Source organism: Scyliorhinus torazame, chromosome 11 (assembly GCF_047496885.1).
Source record: "Scyliorhinus torazame isolate Kashiwa2021f chromosome 11, sScyTor2.1, whole genome shotgun sequence".
NCBI lineage: Eukaryota > Metazoa > Chordata > Chondrichthyes > Carcharhiniformes > Scyliorhinidae > Scyliorhinus > Scyliorhinus torazame.
The window spans coordinates 4,976,991-4,995,546 of record NC_092717.1 but is presented as its reverse complement, the minus strand read 5'-3'; the positions used below and the strand labels follow the sequence as shown (position 1 = coordinate 4,995,546).

The window sequence follows — 18,556 nt, the reverse complement described above, 5'->3', positions numbered from 1 at the left end:
GAGGCCAAGGCCACGGAGTTTGGAGATCAGTTTCGTAGGAATGATGGTGTTGAAGGCTGAGCTGTAATCGATAAATAGGAGTCTGACATAGGTGTCGTTGTTATCTAGGTGTTCCAGGGTAGAGTGCAGGTCCATGGAGATGGCGTCTGCTGTGGACCTGTTGCAGCGGTAGGCGAGCTGTAGTGGATCAAGGCAATCCGGGAGGCTGGAGTTGATTCGTGCCATGACTAAACTTTCGAAGCACTTCATGATGATGGATGTCAGAGCCACTGGACGAGTCATTAAGGCACGCTGCTTGGCTTTTTTTGATACAGGGATGATGGTCGTCTTCTTGAAGCAGATCGGGACCACAGATTGTTGTAAAGAGAGGTGAAGGTGTCTACGAATACCCCCGCCAGCTGATCCGCGCAAGACCCGAGTGCTCGGCCGGGTGCCCCATCCGGGCCAGTGGCTTTCCGTGGGTTGACCTTCGAGGAGGCTGCTCTGACGTCTGCAGTGGTGATCTCAGATACAAGTTCATCCGAGGCTTCTGGGGTGGAGGGCTCGCTCGCGCTGACCTCGTGTTCAAAGCTGACATAGAATGCTTTGAGCTCATCAGTGAGGGGTGCGTTGGAGCCGGCGATTTTACATGCCTTCACCTTGTAGCCCGTTATGTCTTGCAGACCTTGCCATAGACGGCGGGGGTCTGTGTGGCTAGCCTGGGACTCGAGCTTGGTCCGGTACTGTCTTTTGGTATCTTTGATGGATTTCTTTAGATCATATCTGCCTTTCTTGTAGAGGTCAGGGTCGCCTGACTTGAACGCCTCAGACCGAGACTTCAACAAGCAGTGGATATTTCATCCAGGGTTTCCGGTTGGGAAACACGCGGATTTGCTTCTTTGGCACACAGTCTCCGACACACTTACTAATGAAGTCAGTTACTGCAGTGGCGTACTCGTTCAGGCAGGTCGCAGAGTTTTTAAATACTGACCAGTCCACTGACTCTAAGCAGTCCCGGAGGAGACCATCCGATTCCTCAGACCAACAATGCACAACTTTCTCCGATGGATTCTTCCGCTTCAGTTTTTGCTTATTAGCCGGGAGCAGGAGCGCAGCCTTGTGGTCAGATTTGCCAAAGTGTGGGCGGGCGATAGAGCGGTCGGCATGTTTGATATTCGTGTAGCAGTGGTCCAGGATGTTTGGGCCTCTGGTGGAACAGGTGACGTGTTGGTGTAACTTGGTAGTATGCTCTTGAGCTTGGTCTGATTGAAGTCCCCAGCTACAATGAACAAGGCCTCGGGATGTTTAGTTTCAAGGCTATTTGTGGTGGTGAATATTTCGTCCAGTGCGATTTTCACGTTCGCAGGGGGTGGGATGTAAGCTGCCGTCAGGATAACGGAGCTGAACTCCCGCGGAAGGTAGTAGGGGCGGCATTTTAGCATCAGGTATTCTAGGTCCGGGGAGCAGAAACTCACCAGTGTTTCTACATCTCGGCACCAGGAGGTGTTGATTAGGAGGCAGACCCCACCTCCCCTTGCCTTCCCTGTGGCCGCCGTACGGTCCATTCAGTGGATTGAGAAGCCCTCTGGTTGTAGGGCACAGTCCGGTGAAGCAGGAGTGAGCCATGTCTCCGTGAAACAGAACACACAGCAGTCCCTTAGTTCTCTTTGAAAAGTGAGACTGGCTTTAAGTTCGTCCAGCTTGTTTTCTAGAGATTGGACATTAGCTGGGAGTGAGCTGGGCAGAGGGGCTTTGGGGCCGCGTTGTTTCACTCTCCCCTGCAGTCCTGCACGTTTCCCACGCTTCCTGGAGTGACGGCTTCTTTTCGAGCCTGGGAGACGGTGAGAGTGTGCAGTGTTAAGGGAATAGTTGTGTCCAATGAGATTATTCACTCTGGGCGGTGTGTGGATGGAGGATGCTGCCACATCTGCTGAGTTTTCCCAACACTTTGTTCTTACGTGCAATCATTGTGTGATTTTACTTCCATATTCACTGACTCAGTCAGCCACTAGTTTTTAACATAAGATGGTGTGTATTGGCAAGTGTGGAGACCTCGCCATTGTGGAAGATTGTAACGATGAGATGTGGAGCTGGGCACATCATCACATCATCACTAACATGGAGACATGGTAGAGAAATGGAGTTGAACTGGCCCAGGACTGGAGTGACCGATTTCAATTCTATGATAATGTTTGTCTTCAAAAAGTGCTTTAACATTCAGAAGACCTTTTCGAACCTGATTCAGGCTAGAGTCAGCAATTTACTCCGGGGAATTCTATACACCTACCATTTGGAAAAAGATTGAAAATGGAAACAGTTTAATCCTTTAATCCTAATTAGGGTAATTAATGGCTTTTGGTATACATTGAGTTTCAACTCCAATTGCCAAGAAAACAAAATGTTCGCACACTGGGCTAAATCGCTGGCTTTTAAAGCAGACAGACCAAGGCAGGCCAGCAGCACGGTTCAATTCCCGTACCAGCCTCCCCAAACAGGCGCCGGAATGTGGCGACTAGGGGCTTTTCACAGTAACTTCATTTGAAGGCTACATGTGACAATAAGCGATTTTCATTTTATTTTTGAATGGTTGTGAGAAATACAGGGAGCACCAGGAGAGATGAGGCGCGAGAGGATGGCAAACTCTCAAGGATCTGGCAGCAAGATGAGATCATGGAGTCTGGCCTGTTTCCTAAGAGAATGGGGAACCTAAATTTGAGCCATTAAGGGATCTCTGACAAGACCAAGTGGACCAATGAGCACTTTGATTACAGATTCAGGAATGAGGAGTAATTGAGAATAAAATGATTTGAGAGGATCTGCTGTTAATTTCACATGTTCTCTTACTGTATCATTCACCAGGTGAAAGTTGCTGGTAAATCTTGGTATTTCTACAGAAAGAGTACCCAAGAATTTGACAGCAAGCACCTTCAGAAAGGGAAAGAGTAAGTATCACCCACCTCAACAACCTTACACTTTATGCTTTTCATATTACAATTGAAAATGTACAAATGGAATTTGCATACATAAACAAGTTTAATCTACGTTTTTAATTGTCATTTCACATGTGTAATTTACATAATAAGATATTGTTGTTTCATTTACATACTTAATTGAACATTTACCAGTAAATTATGTGTCTGAAAATTGACACCTGTATTTTACATTGAGTTGTACATTTACATGTGTCATTTACACATTTGTTTTCCAATGAAGGGGCAATTTAGCGTGGCCAATCCACTTAACCTGCACATCTTTGGGTTGTGGGGGTGAGACCCACGCAAACACGGGGAGAATGTGCAAACTCCACACGGACAGTGACCCAGGGCCGGGATTGAACCCGGGTCCTCAGCGCCGTGAGGCAGCAGTGCTAACCAGTGTAATGTGCATGGTTGATTGATGTATTAATGTAAAATTTACTTGGACTCATATCTGAGATGTCAGTAATTGAAATTCATTTGAAAATAGAGACCTGGGATTCTACTGTGTGCACTAATACATCTCTGACAGATAGCAAAAATAATTACTTCAACAAAAGATATTGGACTGGAAATGTCACTGTTCTCTAAATGCAGTCAACAGGTAAAGTACCCATGACAGCTGTACCTCTGGGATAATGTAGGAACGGGAAACTCTTGACAAGAGTTGAGGGCTTGGCTAATGAAAATGTGAAATGAACTGCTTCACCTGTTGTCCATTGATGGCAACATTGGCCCTGACTGTGAACCCAGGGACTGATTAATGAGCAAGAAAGATCCAACAGCACAAAAGCCATTTCCTAAGAGGCAGTTATTAAAGCCTTATTGGTGAATTAATTATAAAACAACTGGGGCAGCACAGTATCACAGTGGTTAGCACTGTTGCTTCACAGCAGCAGGGTCCCAGGTTCGATTCCTGGCTTGGGTCACTGTCTGTGCGAAGTCTGCACGTTCTCCCCATAGTGAGGGTATTTTAATGTTCCCCATCCAAAAGTACAGCACTGCCCCACTCTCCCAATGGTGCCATCCACCCCCGTACCCTCAATCATCCTCGATGTCCTTTGCCCACCTTGCTCTACCGCTACATCCAGGTGTTCCCCCAGGATGCACACCAGAGTGGAAGCAGCCAGCTGCTTACCTTGTCCCATGTGCTTTCCCTGCACAGCCGTGCCGCCCTGTTCCGGGTACTGGCTGTGAGACACGGCCTCATCAGAGGGGTGGAATTTGGGGGAGCTGCTGGCCACCATCTCCACTCTGTGGGATGGGTCCGGGTTGGCGCCCTGCACCCCCTCCTCCCGGTCGGTGCCTGGGGTTGACCTTCGGACGGAGGGGCAGCTGGTTTGAGCCCTGGCTGCCGCTGCATCAACTGGCTCTGCCAGCCCTGGCGGCTCCCCATGGTCCGCACCATTGTGTCAATGCCCTCTCCGATGCTCCTCAGTGATTGGGCTCTGCTGCACCTCGGCCATTCCCATCTGAGAGTGGGACATGTCCGCTGGTACTGGATCAGCGAGGCGGACATTCTGCCGAGACCCACAGCCATGGCCGTCACCGACTGAGAGACGTCTTGGACACCATCACTCATGGTGCTGACACCAGGCTGCTGACACCAGACTCTCCATCGTGGCAGTGTTGGCCTCAGTGCCATGGATTGCCGGCGACACCTCCTGCACCCGTAATCTTTGGGACTCCTCCAATCAGCTACTGAGCTGCTGGAGTGACGCTGACATCTCCCTCTGGATGTCCCGGCCGCTCCCTATCGTCTCCTTCAGCTCCGGGTAACCATGACGCTGACATCTCCCTCTGAATGTCCCGGCCCCTCCCTATCGTCTCCATCAGCTCCGGGTAACCATGACGCTGACATCTCCCTCTGAATGTCCCGGCCCCTTCCTATCGTCTCCATCAGCTCCGGGTAACCATGACGCTGACATCTCCCTCTGAATGTCCCGGCCGCTCCCTGTCGTTTCCATCAGCTCCGGGTTACCCTGTTCCAGAGGCTCAGGATCAGGCTGGGACCCAGCTGGGTCCTGGGATCCAACAGACCTCCGACTGCTGTCTCGCCCGGGGGGGGGGGGGGTTCCTGCCTCCACCTGATGTACATCAGCAGCTGTGTGCTGCTCACCAGATTGTGCCCCAGAGGCCTGACCACTAACATGTCCCACCGAGGTGCGAGTATCTGCGCTGGGGGAGGGTGGGGGTGACAGCTGTGATGCATCGACTGTGCATCCTTGGAGATCTCCTCGGAGTCGGGGGAGGGGGCCGCCCCGGATGGGCCGTCGGCTGGAGTACCTGCGGGAGAATGGACATGTGGGCAGTGGGAGGGATGGGTCAGTCAGTAAGGCAATAACAACGCACGTGTGACAGGTCCATCTGGGTGGGGCCCGGTGGATCCTCACCACTGCAGCGTGCGCGGACCTCCGCTTTGGTGGCCGCTCTGTCCTCGGCCACCCCCGTAGCCTCCAGGGCCTGTTCCGCGAAGGTTGTGAGGAATTTTATGTCTGGCATCACTCCGGCTGTCTGGGTCCTCTCCCAGTGATTGTGGGAGAGCTTCTCCTGCAGAGACACAGAGAGGGCATCATTAGCCGCACATGTGGTTCACAGTGGTTTGGGGGGAGGGGGGGTGGGGGGGATGACGGGAGTGTTAGGGTGAAGGAAGGGTGGGATGGGGGGGGGGGGGAAGGTTTTGAGGAGATGGGAGGGGTTGGTGACAACTCACCCTTGCTGCCCAGTGTAGGTCGTCGACCTTGTGGCACTGGAAACTTGTCTTCCTGGTCATGTTGCCCGAGCTGATGCCCGCTGCCACTTCGTCCCAGGCAGCACTGGCTGCCATGTGGCTCACCCTCCGAGACCCATGGGGGAACAGGACATCCGTCTGGCCTCCACTGCATCTAGGAGCCTCCCCAAGTCCGTGTCTCCAAACCTTGACGCCATCATCTTGGCGCCATGGATGTGAGCTGAGTGGGGTTGGCTGGGCAAGTGCTGTTTAAGTGCTGCTCGACCTTGTTAGCGGTGAGCTGGAGAGCGCGGTCCCGATGAATCAGCTATCGAGCCTTCATTTCAAACCTCGTTAAGTGGACCAATTAACATTGAATAGCGTTGCCGGCCTCGCTGGGCTGGACGCAGGGAAGCTACAGCAATTCCCGCTCACTAGCACACTTTGAAACCTTTCCGGAGAATCGCGCCCAGGGAGTCTTGTTACAATTCTCCAGGGTCTAGGTGAGACCATACCTGAGACAGTCTGTACAGTTCTGGTCTCTGTAGCCAAGGAAGGATATATTAACTTTGGAGGAGACGAAACAAAGACTCATTAGACTGATTCCTGAGTTGCCGTATGAAGAGAGATTGAGGAGACTGTGTCAGCACTTTTGGAGAATCAGAGACAATGTATAGAAATGTATAAACATTCTGAGGGTCTGTTTGCGATCCCCTGGCACTCGAGCGAGAGCGCAATGTGCATGGAGAATCCCAGGAGAGACCTCCCAGCAGCCTCTGTGCCTCACAGGATACACCCAAACCCGGGAGGCATCGGAGTCGGATTCTGCCCAAAAGGGGTGGGACCAAACGGTGCTCGCTAAAATAGGTCTTAAACCTACTTAAGGCTACCTACCCGGGATCTACCAGCCTCCCTCGATCCACCAGCCTCCCCAGGGAGGCTGCAGCCACACGCCAATCAGTACTCGTCCACAGGAACGTGGACCAAGCACCCGGGGGGGGGGCCTCCCATGCCATTGGAGGCCCTGGGTTATCAGCGACAGTACAGGGTGGTCCCTTGCCCCTCCCCCAATGTGAACAGGTGGCAGTGCCAAGGGTCAGGACCCTAGGAGGGCCATGCCCATGAAAGGAGGGTGGAGGGGTGGCGGTTTTGAAGGGTGGGGGTGTGCAGGACAGATACGTACGGGTCTCTGGGAGGTTAGGGGGGGGATGGGTGGGGACTCTGGAAGGGGGCTTGGATGGACCCCCAGGGACCACATAGCAGGATGTCCTCACTTGGGGGGTGTGGGATGGTGTCCATGCGTGTGTGTGTGTATGTGGGGGGAGGGGCAGTGACATTTCCCATGGGTGGGGGTGTGGGGGACCCACGAGCTCAGTCAGAGACCCTTTAAAAATGGTTGCCCGATCGCGGAGTTCAGCTCCCCAGTGCTAAAAACAAGTGTGGAATAATCTGTGAGATACTCCCCAGGGCCCGAAAAAGTGACTGAGTGTCATTAAATAGCGGTGTGGAACTCACCAACAGAGCTGGCGGGAAACACCCTGAAAAACTCACCACAAATTAACTTCAACATTTTTACATTGGATTCCACTGACTGGAGAGTTTCGGGGCGCGATTCTCTCAAATGGGAACAAAGTCCCCGAGCGAGGGAATATAGTCGTGTGTTTCCCGGCACTCGCCAAGGGCATGTAGCTGGGGACCTCCAATCCCCGGGGAGACCCCCACAAGCGCCATTCTGCCTTGTTTGTGGACACCAGTACCAAACGGCGCTTGCCTGAGGTCTCCGAGGCGAAGGGGATGAATCCCAAAGCCTCTGGTATCTCGGGAATCTGCACATTAGAGTGAGACTCGCTGTCACGCTTGAATATGAAGATTTGCCAACATGTGATCCTGCCCATTGTGGGCGGAATTCACCTCGCAACATCTCGAGATCGTGTTGGACCTCGTGAGGCGTGGTGAGACGGTAGATACCAGGAGCGGGGTCTCCCGGCTTTCGCCAGCCACACTGCACCGCAGTAAGATGCTTTTTGGGGCGCAGTGTGGCTGTTGGATCACGCCCATGGACTCAAGGGCACAGTCTCCGATAAGGAGCCAATCATTTGGAGCCAAACGTACAAGATAATGAATGGTTTAGATAGGGTGGACGTAGGAAAGTTGTTTCCATTAGCAGGGGAGACTAGGACCCGGGGGCACAGCCTTGGAATAAAAGGGAGTCACTTTAGAACAGAGATGAGGAGAAATTTCTTCAGCCACAGAGTGGTGGGTCTGTGGAATTCATTGGCACAGAGGGCGGTGGAGGCCGGGACGTTGAGTGTCTTTAAGACAGAAGTTGATCAATTCTTGATTTCTCGAGGAATTAAGGGCTATGGAGAGAGAGCTGGTAAATGGAGTTGAAATCAGCCATGATTGAATGGTGGAGTGGACGCGATGGGCCGAATGGCCTTACTTCCACTCCTATGTCTTATGGTCTTATGGTCTTATTTCGGATTGGGGATGAGGAGAAATTCCTACATTCAAAGGGTTGGGAATCTTTGGAATGCTGCACCCCAGAGGGTTGTGGGTGCTCCAGCGTTGTGCGTTTGAGATCGATAGATTTTGAAGTCTAAGGAAATTGGGAGATACGGGGAATCGGGAGAAGAAGTGGAAAGTAAATTTGAGGTAGAGAATCAGCTATGATTGCATTGGACAGTATAGCGGGCTGAAGGGGCCGAATGGCCTATTCCTGTCCAATTTTTATTTTCTTATGATCAGGATCAGGAGAAATGTATTTTTGCAGAGGGATTTTAGGGTGTGGATTAATTGGATAAATCTGATAAATTGGAGGGTTTGAAGGGTTTGAAGTGGGGGAAGGTCAGGTGCACGGTGACAGAGCCAGGCAGCAGCGTACGGTTTGGAGTTCTCTCGTCAACAGACAACCCAAACAAGCTCCCTCACAGCCGAGCAATGAATGCTGATCAGGGCACTCGGAAACTCCCTGCTCCGATTCAAATTGGGTCATGTTTTTAAATATGAAAACCCATTTCGATAGGCAGCTGAATCAGTGTAAAGGGGGCGTAGTCTGGTGTCTGATCTCAAAGATGCCACTTCCAGCAGTCAGCACCCCTGCAGCTTGGCCAGGATCAGCAGCCCAACGTGCAGTTAGCAGCAGTGCCAAACCTCTGCCCCAGGAATGCTCACTTCCAAACCGACCCCCCAACACATCTAGTAGAGTCATCGAGTCATAGATGTTTACAGCATGGAAAGAGGCGCTTCGGCCCGGCTTGTCCATGCCGCCCAGTTTCTATCCTTCTGATCCATGGAGCTGTAACCATGGTGATAGGCTTCAATCTTGCGGTCTTGGAGATTGGGGTCGGGGGTGGGGGCAGGGGGCACGCTGGTGAAAGCGCAGCCCAATGAAATGACTGGAAATGGAGACAGGAGGTGAGGTTCGATCACACAGTGAGTCGACTCCACAGATTACTGCCCAATGTTGTGGCAACCAGCCCTCCCCCATTCTCTCCAAGTCCCACAATCACCGTGAAATGAGTATGGTAAATAAAGGAATTAGAGAAAGGAAATATTTGTTGCAGAAATACTGGGAAGAGCACAGGAGGGCAGTCAGGAAAAAGGAGGACTCGATGTTGTGGCGAATCATGAGCCACCCACACAATCATGGAATTCTCATGGTGCAGAAGGAGGCCATTCAGCCCATCGGGTCAGCACGGGGTCTCCAAACAAGCTTCATAACTTAGTGCCCTCCCCCTCCCCTTTCCCCCGTACCTCTGCACATTGTTTTGATAATCAGATAATGCCCTCTTGTACGCTGGATTGAAGCTGCCTCCACCACACCTCCAGTCAGAGCATTCCTGACCCGAACCATCCTTGAGATGAGATAAAACATAGAACATAGAACATTACAGAGCAGTACAGGCCCTTCGGCCCTCGATGTTGCGCCGACCTGTGAAACCACTCTAAAGCCCATCTACACTATTCCCTTATCGTCCATATGTCTATCCAATGACCATTTAAATGCCCTTAGTGTTGGCGATTCCACTACTGTTGCAGGCAGGGCATTCCACACCCTTAATACTCTCTGAGTAAAGAACCTACCTCTGACATCTGTCCTATATCTATCTCCCCTCAATTTAAAGCTATGTCCCCTCGTGCTAGACATCACCATCTGAGGAAAAAGGCTCTCACTGTCCACCCTATCCAATCCTCTGATCATCTTGTATGCCTCAATTAAGTCACCTCTTAACCTTCTTTTCTCTAACAAAAACAGCCTCAAGCCCCTCAGCCTTCCCTCATAAGATCTTCCCTCCATACCAGGCAACATTCTGGTAAATCTCCTCTGCACCCTTTCCAATGCTTCCACATCCTTCCTATAATGCGGTGACCAGAATTGCACGCAATACTCCAAATGCGGCCACACCAGAGTTTTGTACAGCTGCAACATGACCTCATGGCTCCGAAACTCAATCCCTCTACCAATAAAAGCTAACACACCATACGCCTTCTTAACAACCCTCTCAGCCTGGGTGGCAACTTTCAGGGATCTATGCACATGGACACCGAGATCTCTCTGCTCATCCACACTTCCAAGAATCTTACCATTAGCCCAGTACTCTGTCTTCCTGTTATTCCTTCCAAAATGAATCACCTCACACTTTTCTGCATTAAGCTCCATTTGCCACCTCTCAGACCAGCGCTGCAGCTTATCTATGTCCCTCTGTAACTTGTAACATCCTTCCGCACTGTCCACAACTCCACCGACTTTAGTGTCATCTGCAAATTTACTCACCCATCCTTCTACGCCCTCCTCCAGGTCATTTATAAAAATGACAAACAGCAATGGCCCCAAAACAGATCCTTGTGGTACACCACTAGTAACTGGACTCCAGTCTGAACATTTCCCATCAACCACCACCCTTTGTCTTCTTCCAGCTAGCCAATTTCTGATCCAAACTGCTAAATCACCCTGAATCCCATGCCTCCGTATTTTCTGCAGTAGCCTACCATGGGGCCCAGGGGACTTATCTATTTTCACACTTTCCAGAATTACTAACACCTCCTCCTTATGAACCTCAAGCCCTTCTAGTCTAGTAGCCTGAATCTCAGTATTCCCCTCGACAACATTGTCTTTTTCCTGTGTGAATACTGACGAAAAATATTCATTTAGCACCTCTCCTATCTCCTCGGATTCCACGCTCAACTTCCCACTACTGTCCTTGACTGGCCCTACTCTTACCCTAGTCATTTGTTTATTCCTGACATATCGATAGAGAGCTTTAGGGTTATCCTTGATCCTACCTGCCTAAGACTTCTCATGTCCCCTCCTGGCTCTTCTTAGCTCTCTCTTTAGGTCCTTCCTAGCTAACTTGCAACTCTCGAGCGCCCTAACTGAACCTTCATGTCTCATCTTTACATAAGCCTCCTTCTTCCTCTTGACAAGTGTTTCGACTGCTTTAGTAAACCACGGTTCCCTCGCTCGACCACTTCCTCCCTGCCTGACAGGTACATACTTATCAAGGACACGCAGTAGCTGTTCCTTGAACAAGCTCCACATTTCCATTGTGCCCATCCCCTGCAGTTTTCCTCTCCATCCGATGCATCCTAAGTCTTGCCTCATCGCATCATAATTGCCTTTCCCCCAGATATAACTCTTGCCCTGCGGTATATACCTATCCCTTTCCATCACTAAAGCAAATGTAATCGAATTGTGGTCACTATCACCAAAGTGCTCACCTACCTCCAAATCTAACACCTGTCCTGGTTCATTACCCAGTACCAAATCCAATATGGCCTTGCCTCCCATTGGCCTATCTACATACTGTGTCAGGAAACCCTCCTGCACACATTGGACAAAAACGGACCCATCTAAAGTACTCAAACTATAGTGTTTACAGTCAATATTTGGTAAGTTAAAGTCCCCCATAACAACTACCCTGTTGCTTTTGCTCTTATCCAGAATCATCTTTGCAATCCTTTCCTCTACATCTCTGGGACTTTTCGGAGGCCTTAGAAAACCCCTAACAGAGTGACCTGTCCTTTCCTATTTCTAACCTCAGCCCATACTACCTCAGTAGACGAGTCCTCATCAAACGTCCTTTCTGCCACCGTAATACTGTCCTTGACTAACAATGCCACCCCTCCCCCTCTTTTACCACCTTCCCTGAGCTTACTGAAATATCTAAACCCCGGCACCTGCAACAACCATTCCTGTCCCTGCTCTATCCATGTCGCCGAAATGGCCACAACATCGAAGTCCCAGGTACCAACCCATGCCGCAAGTTCACCCACCTTATTCCGGATGCTCCTGGCATTGAAGAAGACATACTTTAAACCACCTTCCTGCCTGCCGGTACACTCCTGCAACTTTGAAACCTTACTCATGACCTCACTACTCTCAACCTCCTGTATACTGGAGCTACAATTCAGGTTCCCAAGCCCCTGATATTCTGTTCAGGAAAAGTTTAACAATCCCACAGCGGTACTTCATAGAGCAGGGGAATCCTCTCTGATGTCTGGGTCAATGATCCTCTTTCTAACATTAGCACCAATAACCGGCCATTAATCTTATTACTACTCATGGGAGTTTGCAGTGTGTAGGATGTTTGACTACAAAACAACACTGTTAAGCAATTTCTGATGACTGCAAGATGTAACAAAATGTGCCTTTTAAACCTTTTAGTAATCGAATGAGATCCCTGTGCTGATTTTAATTCCACCAACCGGCTGTCATCGTTTACTCCACAGATATTATATTGAAATGGTGCTACAGGAAACCAGTACACGCACCATTCATGTTGGGATGTACAGAAAGAATACGTCCTACACAGAACAACAAACAGCAGACTCTGTCAGTGAAGTCCAACTCATCACATCACAGTCTGACATTGCCCACGAGAAACAGGTCATTGCTGAATCTTCAATTCCCGCTGGGTGAGGCAGGGGCAGTGGGATGGAACTGAATATCTGCTGAATTCTATATTGGCAGGTGGTCCACATGGTGATGGTAACAAAGACAGCACCACTGCTGAAATGTCTCCGTTTTCAGTCTTTGCTGGAGATGATAGGATGGGATGGGGGTGATGGCCAGAGTGGGGGGTGCGGGAAAGTGTCTACTTGCGATCTCTAAGCTGAGTTGGTCTTATCCCATCCATACTTTCATAGGTTTGGATGTTTGAATGTTGTCCCATTTTAGCCCATGTACCATTTCTATCTGTTGAGAAGGTAACAAAACATATGAAGCTAAATATTTGGGAGCTGCATTGTCGACATATAGAAGACATTGGGGGATGTGTCTACTGGTCAGTTTCGATCACCTTGATAGGGGAAGGGGAAGGGGAAGGGGAATTTACCTAAATGGACTAAAGGGCATCTCGCAGGAGACTGGATCATGCATTCCTAGAGGGAGGGTGGCCATGTTGTGAGGGGTTGTCCTGTGTCAAACTGCGTGAAGACCAACTAGCCTTTTCCTGTCCTCGTTAGAGGTTATTGGGTTGAATGTCACAGTTATCCGAACAATGCTGCAGGCTTCGCTCACTGCGCTGCCCCACAGTGGGACCCTTCCCACTCTATACCCAGACACGAACATAGTGACCAGGAACATCATGCTTTACCCAGAGATTCACACTGAAATGTCAGGACATTGCCCAAAACAAATAAATACAGATTATAATTTAGCCTGTTTCTTGCCTATATATATATGTAGGGCAGTACGGTAGCACAAGTGGATAGCACTGTGGCTTCACAGCGCCAGGGTCCCAGGTTCGATTCCCCGCTGGGTCACTGTCTGTGTGGAGTTTGCACGTTCTCCCCGTGTCTGCGTGGGTTCCCTCCGGGTGTTCCGGTTTCCTCCCACAGCCGAAAGATGTGCAGGTTAGGTGGATTGGCTGTGATCAATTGCCCGTAGTATCCAAAAAGGTTAGGAGGGGTTATTGGGTTACGGGGATAGGGTGGAAGTGAGGGCTTAATGTGGGTCGGTGCAGACTCGATGGGCCGAATGGCCTCCTTCTGCACTGTAAGTTCTATGTTCTATGTTCTATCTAGAAGGAGGCCATTCGGCCCATCGAGACTGCACTTAAGCCCTCACTTCCACCCTATCCCCGTAACCCAATAATCCCTCCTAACATTTTTGGTCACTAAGGGCAATTTATCATGGCCAATCCACCTAACCTGCACATCTTTGGACTGTGGGCGGAAACCGGAGCACCCGGAGGAAACCCACACAGATACGGGGAGAACGTGCAGACTCCGCACAGACAGTGACCCAGCGGGGAATCGAACCTGGGGCCCTGGCGCTGTGAAGCAACAGTGCTATCCACTTGTCCTACCGTGCTGGAAAGCATACAATCTTTCAAGGAGGGGTTTGGCTAAACATGCCATGGTTCAATTGAACCAGCCTGCTACTTTCCCTGGCACTGACGGGTGCTTTACTGATGGGTGACACCCAACTATCTGTCCAAGTGAGGCCTGCCATTGGCTGACACAGCCACCAATCCTCTGTCAGATTATTGCCTCCCAGATGGTAATGGGGTTAATTTATAGGAGATCATGGAGGTAAATTAACCCCAGTAATTCCTGTAGATTTACCCCAGTGCCTCATAAATTAGTGCCTCCCTGCTCTCCCCACACCCCGATGACCTTCAGGCTTCCTCCATGGAATCACTGATTGGTCATTCTGTCAGAATGCTCCGATTGGTCAATCAGGGCACTGAAAACCAGGCCACTTTGGTGAAAAACAATTTGTTCCTGATGCCGGCTCTGGAAGCTGCTGAGAAGGATTCCTGCGGAGGAAGGAACGCCACCAGCACCATCGCTTAACGCTTGGTGAGTGGGCAGTATTCTGAATGCCAGGGTAGCACAGAGTCAGAGCAGTAAATGGGAAGTGAGGGTCGGTTCTCGGGGAGGGGACTAGGGCGCGGTAAAAACCTGAACATTTCCGAAATCCGGAGAAAACTGTCAGGACACTGGGACCATCCTGGAAAAACTGGGATATCTGTTCTACCTTTCAGTCCTGGTGTCATTCTGACCTCCCTCCGATGATGGTGAATCTTTCTTCATTTCACTCCATGAAAAGATTCTCCACTTTCTTTGTTTGACGTTTGCTTCAATTTAACACTCTTCAATTTAACACTCTTCAATTTAACACTCTTCAATTTAACACTCTTCAATTTAACACTCTTCAATTTAACACTCTTCGATTTAACACTCTTCGATTTAACACTCTTCAATTTAACACTCTTCAATTTAGCACTCTTCAATTTAACACTTCAATTTAACACTCTTCAATTTAACACTCTTCAATTTAACACGCTTTGATTTAACACTCTTTGATTTGACCATTTTAGATTTTGACCTTGGAGAATTGGAAAATGGGAAGTGCAGTCAGTGAGATTCAGAAAATCATCGTCACAAGTCCTTGTCAAATGTTTAGTACCTGTTCCTACCACTGGTACAGACTCATCTACAAACAGGAGCGCACAGGTACGGTAGTTACGAATGCGGCATACACATAACTACAGGTTTGGGCAAATTAACCTCTGCTCTCTGCTTTATATTGCCTTGTCCAAATCCGCCCTCTTGAATATGCTTGGTTTCCATGGGTCCAACATTGGTGTCTGAGCTGCCTGGGCCCGGAACTCACGATTCCCGTCCTAAACCTCGCTCTAAGTATTCTTTCAAATGCTCCTTAACATCTACCTCTTTGACCAAGCTTTGCTCATATGTCCTCATTTCTTCTTCTGTGACTCGGTATCAAATGCTGTTGGATAATTGATCCTGTTCGACACCCTGGGCTGTTTTCCAGTGTTTTATATGCACTGAGGCCTGTTAAAGAACTTGTGTGATGGAACTGCATGATGAAACTTTCAAGGTTCTGTGGCTCAGAGGTTTTATTTTGGACACATTTCCAGGCCTAATCTTTATGGCTTTGACAGAATCATCCAGACTCGAAACGTTAGCTCCCTTCTCTCTCCACAGATGCTGTCAGATCTGTTGAGATTGTCCAGTATTTTCTATTTCGCTTCATGGCACGGAACTTGTGTGTGACCTCCGAGGGCTGGTCAAGGTCCAGGTCACATTAATGTTTCATGCACAGGGCAGCACAGTAGCATAGTGGTTAGCACTGTTGCTTCACAGCTGCAGGGTCCCAGGTTCGATTCCTGGCTTGGGTCACTGTCTGTATGGAGTCTGCACGTTCTCCCCGTGTGTGCGTGGGTTTTCTCCGGGTGCTCCGGTTTCCTCCCGCAGTTCAAAGACGTGCAGGTTAGGTGGATTGGCCATGATAAATTGCCCTTGGTGTCCAAAAAAGGTGAGGTGGGGTTTCTAGGTTACATGGATAGGGTGGAGGCATGGGCTTAAGTAGGGTGCTCTTTCCAAGAGCCGGTGCAGACTTGATGGGCCGAGTGGCCTCCTTCTGAACTGATTTCTATGCTGGAGCCACTTAACTCTTAGCTCCATCAAAGTGGGCAGCTTCCCTCATTGGCTGAGGGTCAAAGGTAAACACTGGGTGGCTGCCCGGATTCTGAGTCAGCGTGTCCATGGGTCCGTGTGTCCATGGGTCAGCGTGTCCATGGGTCAGCGTGCCCATGGGTCAGCATGTCCATGGGTCAGTGTGTCCATGGGTCAGCGTGTCCATGGGTCAGCATGTCCATGGGTCTGTGTGTCCATGGGTCAGAGTGTCCATGGGTCAGTGTGTCCATGGGTCAGTGTGTCCATGGGTCAGCGTGTTCATGGATCAGTGTGTCCATGGGTCAGTGTGTCCATGGGTCAGTGTGTCCATGGGTCAGTGTGTCCATGGGTCAGCATGTCCATGGGTCAGTGTGTCCATGGGTCAGCATGTCCATGGGTCAGCATGTCCATGGGTCAGTGTGTTATTGGTCAGCATGTTCATGGGTCAGCATGTCCATGGGTCAGCGTGTTCATGGGTCAGCGTGTTCATGGGTCAGTGTGTCCATGGGTCAGTGTGTCCATGGGTCAGCGTGTCCATGGGTCAGCATGTCCATGGGTCAGCGTGTTCATGGGTCAGCGTGTTCATGGGTCAGTGTGTCCATGGGTCAGCGTGTCCATGGGTCAGCTTGCCCATGGGTCAGCGTGTCCATGGGTCAGCGTGTCCATGGGTCAGCGTGTCCATGGGTCAGCGTGCCCATGGGTCAGCGTGTCCATGGGTCAGCGTGTCCATGGGTCAGCGTGTCCATGGGTCAGCCAGTTCATGGGTCAGCGTGTCCATGGGTCAGCGTGTTCATGGGTCAGTGTGTCCATGGGTCAGCGTGTCCATGGGTCAGCGTGTTCATGGGTCAGTGTGTTCATGGTTCAGTGTGTCCATGGGTCAGCGTGTCCATGGGTCAGCAGGTCCATGGGTCAGCGTGTCCATGGGTCAGCAGGTCCATGGGTCAGCGTGTCCATGGGTCAGCAGGTCCATGGGTCAGCGTGCCCATGGGTCAGCCAGTTCATGGGTCAGCGTGCCCATGGGTCAGCCAGTTCATGGATCAGTGTGTCCATGGGTCTGTGTGTCCATGGGTCAGTGTGCCCATGGGTCAGCAGGTCCATGGGTCAGCGTGTCCATGGGTCAGCATGTCCATGGGTCAGCGTGCCCATGGGTCAGCGTGTCCATGGGTCAGCGTGTCCATGGGTCAGTGTGTCCATGGGTCTGTGTGTCCATGGGTCAGCGTGCCCATGGGTCAGCAGGTCCATGGGTCAGCGTGTCCATGGGTCAGCATGTCCATGGGTCAGCGTGCCCATGGGTCAGCGTGCCCATGGGTCAGCGTGTCCATGGGTCAGCAGGTCCATGGGTCAGTGTGCCCATGGGTCAGCCAGTTCATGGGTCAGCGTGTCCATGGGTCAGCGTGTCCATGGGCCTGCGTGTCCATGGGTCAGCGGGTCCATGGGTCAGTGTGCCCATGGGTCAGCCAGTTCATGGGTCAGCGTGTCCATGGGTCAGTGTGTCCATGGGTCAGCGTGTCCATGGGTCAGCATGTCCATGGGTCAGCGTGTCCATGGGTCAGCGTGTTCATGGATCAGTGTGTCCATGGGTCAGTGTGTCCATGGGTCAGCGTGTCCATGGGTCAGCATGTCCATGGGTCAGCGTGTCCATGGGTCAGCGTGTTCATGGATCAGTGTGTCCATGGGTCAGTGTGTCCATGGGTCAGCATGTCCATGGGTCAGTGTGTCCAGTGGTCAGCGTGTCCATGGGTCAGCTTGTCCATGGGTCAGCAGGTCCATGGGTCAGCGTGTCCATGGGTCAGCGTGTCCATGGGTCAGCGTGTCCATGGGTCAGCGTGTCCATGGGTCAGTGTGTCCATGGGTCAGTGTGTCCATGGGTCAGCGTGTTCATGGGTCAGCGTGTCCATGGGTCAGTGTGTCCATGGGTCAGTGTGTCCATGGGTCAGCGTGTTCATGGGTCAGCGTGTTCATGGGTCAGCGTGTCCATGGGTCAGAGTGTCCATGAGTCAGCGTGTCCATGGGTCAGCGTGTCCTTGGGTCAGCGTGTCCATGGGTCAGCGTGTTCATGGGTCAGCGTGTTCATGGGTCAGCGTGTCCATGGGTCAGAGTGTCCATGAGTCAGCGTGTCCATGGGTCAGCGTGTCCTTGGGTCAGCGTGTCCATGGGTCAGCGTGTCCATGGGTCAGCGTGTCCTTGGGTCAGCGTGTCCTTGGGTCAGCGTGTCCATGGGTCAGCATGTCCATGGGTCAGCATGTCCATGGGTCAGCGTGTCCATGGGTCAGCGTGTCCATGGGTCAGCGTGTCCTTGGGTCAGCGTGTCCATGGGTCAGCGTGTCCATGGGTCAGCGTGTCCATGGGTCAGCGTGTTCATGGGTCAGCGTGTTCATGGGTCAGCGTGTCCATGGGTCAGAGTGTCCATGGGTCAGCGTGTCCATGGGTCCGTGTGTCCATGGGTCTGTGTGTCCATGGG

The 18,556-nt window shown here is 51.1% G+C and overlaps 1 protein-coding gene across 1 annotated transcript in view; it reads left to right on the top strand.

Moving 5' to 3' along the window:
- Positions 1 to 18,556, top strand: part of pkhd1l1.1 (PKHD1 like 1, tandem duplicate 1) — a 291,976-nt gene that overhangs the window by 35,071 nt on the left and 238,349 nt on the right. The window contains 3 exon segments of the mRNA XM_072468659.1: positions 2,839 to 2,921; positions 12,397 to 12,553; positions 14,994 to 15,129. Of these exon segments, the coding sequence (XP_072324760.1) occupies positions 2,839 to 2,921; positions 12,397 to 12,553; positions 14,994 to 15,129 (376 nt within the window).